General features: G+C 52.4%; 1 protein-coding gene across 1 annotated transcript; it reads left to right on the top strand.

Annotated features, from left to right (window-relative positions):
- Window positions 1-222: 222 nt before the first annotated feature.
- On the top strand, window positions 223-2,446 carry EAH_00064780 (Proteophosphoglycan, related; the record flags this gene model as incomplete). Its single annotated transcript, XM_013392927.1, has 6 exons — window positions 223-258; window positions 883-1,052; window positions 1,220-1,286; window positions 1,827-1,928; window positions 2,103-2,213; window positions 2,409-2,446. Coding segments are annotated over 6 exons (524 nt in total), but the record flags the coding sequence as incomplete, so codon positions are not given.

Here is a 2,446-nt window from a genome sequence, read left to right as displayed (position 1 = left end):
TGATATGTCTCTTTGATATGTCTCCTTTTATCTGTCTCCTTTTGTCTCTTTGTCTGTCTCCTTTTATCTGTCTCTGTTTATCTGTCTCTTTTCATCTGTCTCCTTTTATCTGTCTCCTCCTGTCTCTCTTTGTCTCTTTGATCTGTCTCTCTTTATCTGTCTCTGTTTATCTGTCTCCTTTCATCTGTCTCCTTTTATCTGTCTCCTTTTATCTGTCTGCAGGGAGGAGTTGCTGGAGGAGCAGTGCGCTCGGAAGCGGTTAGAATGCGGTGTCTTCGCAGCAGCAAATCAAAAATATTTAAATACCGAAGGGCGAAACGCCCTGCTGCTGGCGGAGACACAAAAAATGCAGCAAACTGCAGACGTTCTCAAGGCTAGGCTTGCTGCAGTCCGTATTATATATATATATAGTTGTATATGCAGCTAGCTAGCTAGCTGGGTAGACAGCTAGCTTGCTAACTTCTGTCTAGCCAGCTAGATAGCTATCTGAGTGGCTACACGGCTAGCTAGCTAGACAGCTAGCTAGCTAGACAGCCAGCTAGCTAGACAGCTAGCTAGCTAGACAGCCAGCTAGCTAGACAGCTAGCTAGCTAGGTAGGTAGGTAGCTAGCTATGGAACTAGCTAGCTGTCTGGATAGCTATATGGGTAGCTAGGTGGGCAGCTACCTACCTGACTAGTTGGACTGACTAGCTAGCTAGCTAGCTAGCTAGCCAGTCAGATAGATAGCTAGCAAGATATAAGTCTGCAGCAGACGTTAAGGGGAGACAACCAGCTAAGTAGCTGGTGGCTAGCTGCTGCTGCGGCTGCTGCAGCATGTAACCAGCACATAGGGTTTACGGTTTAGGGTTTAGGGTTTAGGGTTTAGGGTGTTTGCGTTGCAGATGGAGGAGGCGCTAGCACTAAAGGACAGGGAAATATATGAGACGAAGGCGCTGCTGCAGCAGCAGCAGCAACAGCAACAGCAGCACCAGATGCAGCAGCACTCTGCTGCTTTCGCGTTGCATGCAGCTGCTCAACGTGCTGAGGAGGCAGACAGAGCCGCAGCGGCTCGGTGCGGCAAACCCTAAACCCTAAACCCTAAACCCTAAACCCTATCCCCTTGGGGGCAGCCGTGTTAGTCTCTGTTTGTCGCTGGCGTTCTCTCATTTGTCTCCAAGCAAAAGGTCCAGGGGTTTAGGGTTTAGGGTTTAGGGTTTAGGGTTTGTTTGGGGGTATCAGGGTGGAAGCCTTACAACAAGAGATTCAAAGACTGAAGGAGATGAGCGCTGAAGCAGCAGTGGCTGCGGTGGGCCTGCTGCTGCTGCTGTTGCTTTTGCTGCAGCTGTTGCTCGTGTTGCTGCTGCTGCTGCTTTTGCTGCATCTGTTGCTTGTGTTGCTGCTGCTGCTGCAGTTGTTTGCTTGCAGCATTGTTGCTGCTGTTGCTGCTGCTGCAGTTTCTGTAGTTATTGCGTTGCTGTTTGTTGCTGCCTCCGCGCGTGCGACAGCAACAACAGCAGCAGCAGCAGCAGCAACAGCAGCAGCTATTGTGCTGCTGGTTTGTTGCTGCTGCAGCATGCAGAGACAGTCAGGAGGGAGAGCGAAAGACTGAAGGCTGAGGAGGAGTTGCAGCAAAAAGTTGAGCAGGCCCAGGCAGAGGTTGCAAGGAGACAGGAGACAGTAAGGGTTTAGGGTTTAGGGTTTAGGGTTTAGGGTTTGGAGAGGGCCCACAAGGAGGAGGGGGCTTTTGGCTTAGGGATTAGCAGCAAGTTTCTTGTTAGCTGCTCTTTTTGTTGCTGCTCTAACTTCTGCTGCTGCTGCTGCTGCTGCTGCTGGGGTGTACATGCAGGTGCTGCAGCTGCAGCGAGCCCTCAGGGCCCGGGAGTTGGAGACAGAAGATCTGCGGCAGCAAATTCTTCACTTAGAGTCGCGTATGCATGCAAATGACAAGGTGCGCTGCTGCTGCTTCTGCTGCTGCTGCTGCTGCACTTGCTGCTGCTTCTGCTGCTGCTGCTGTTGTTGCTGCTGCTGCTGAGGTGAGCTCTGGGGGCTTTTGTTGCAGTATCAAAGACTTTCTTCTAGCGTTGGTTTTTTGCTGCTGCTGCTGTTGCTGCTGCTGCTGCAGTCAGCTCAGGTGGACGTGCTGCGGCGGGGTTATGAGGAGGTGCGGCAGCAGCTGCAGCAGCAAACTGAGAAGGTAGAGGCGCTGCAGCAAGACTCTCTGCTGCTGGAGAAGGTGGGCCCTTTTGCTGCTTTTTGTCTCCTGTTGCAGCAGCAGTTGCTGCTGCTGCAGCTGCTGCTGCTGTACGTGCTACTGCTACACCTGCTGCTGCTGCAGCTGCTCCTGCAACAGCTGCAGCACGTAGCTCTCCTGCTGCTTGCTTATGTCTGCTGCAATTGCTGCGGCTGCTGCTGCTGCTGCTGCCTGCAGGCCCGTGCTGAAGCGATTGATTTGCAGATGTTGGTGCA

The sequence above is a fragment of the Eimeria acervulina genome, genomic scaffold (assembly GCF_000499425.1).
Source record: "Eimeria acervulina Houghton genomic scaffold, Eah_scaff2050, whole genome shotgun sequence".
NCBI classification, from domain to species: domain Eukaryota; phylum Apicomplexa; class Conoidasida; order Eucoccidiorida; family Eimeriidae; genus Eimeria; species Eimeria acervulina.
The sequence above is the reverse complement of the archived record's forward strand: the minus strand, read 5'-3'. Positions and strand labels throughout refer to the sequence as shown.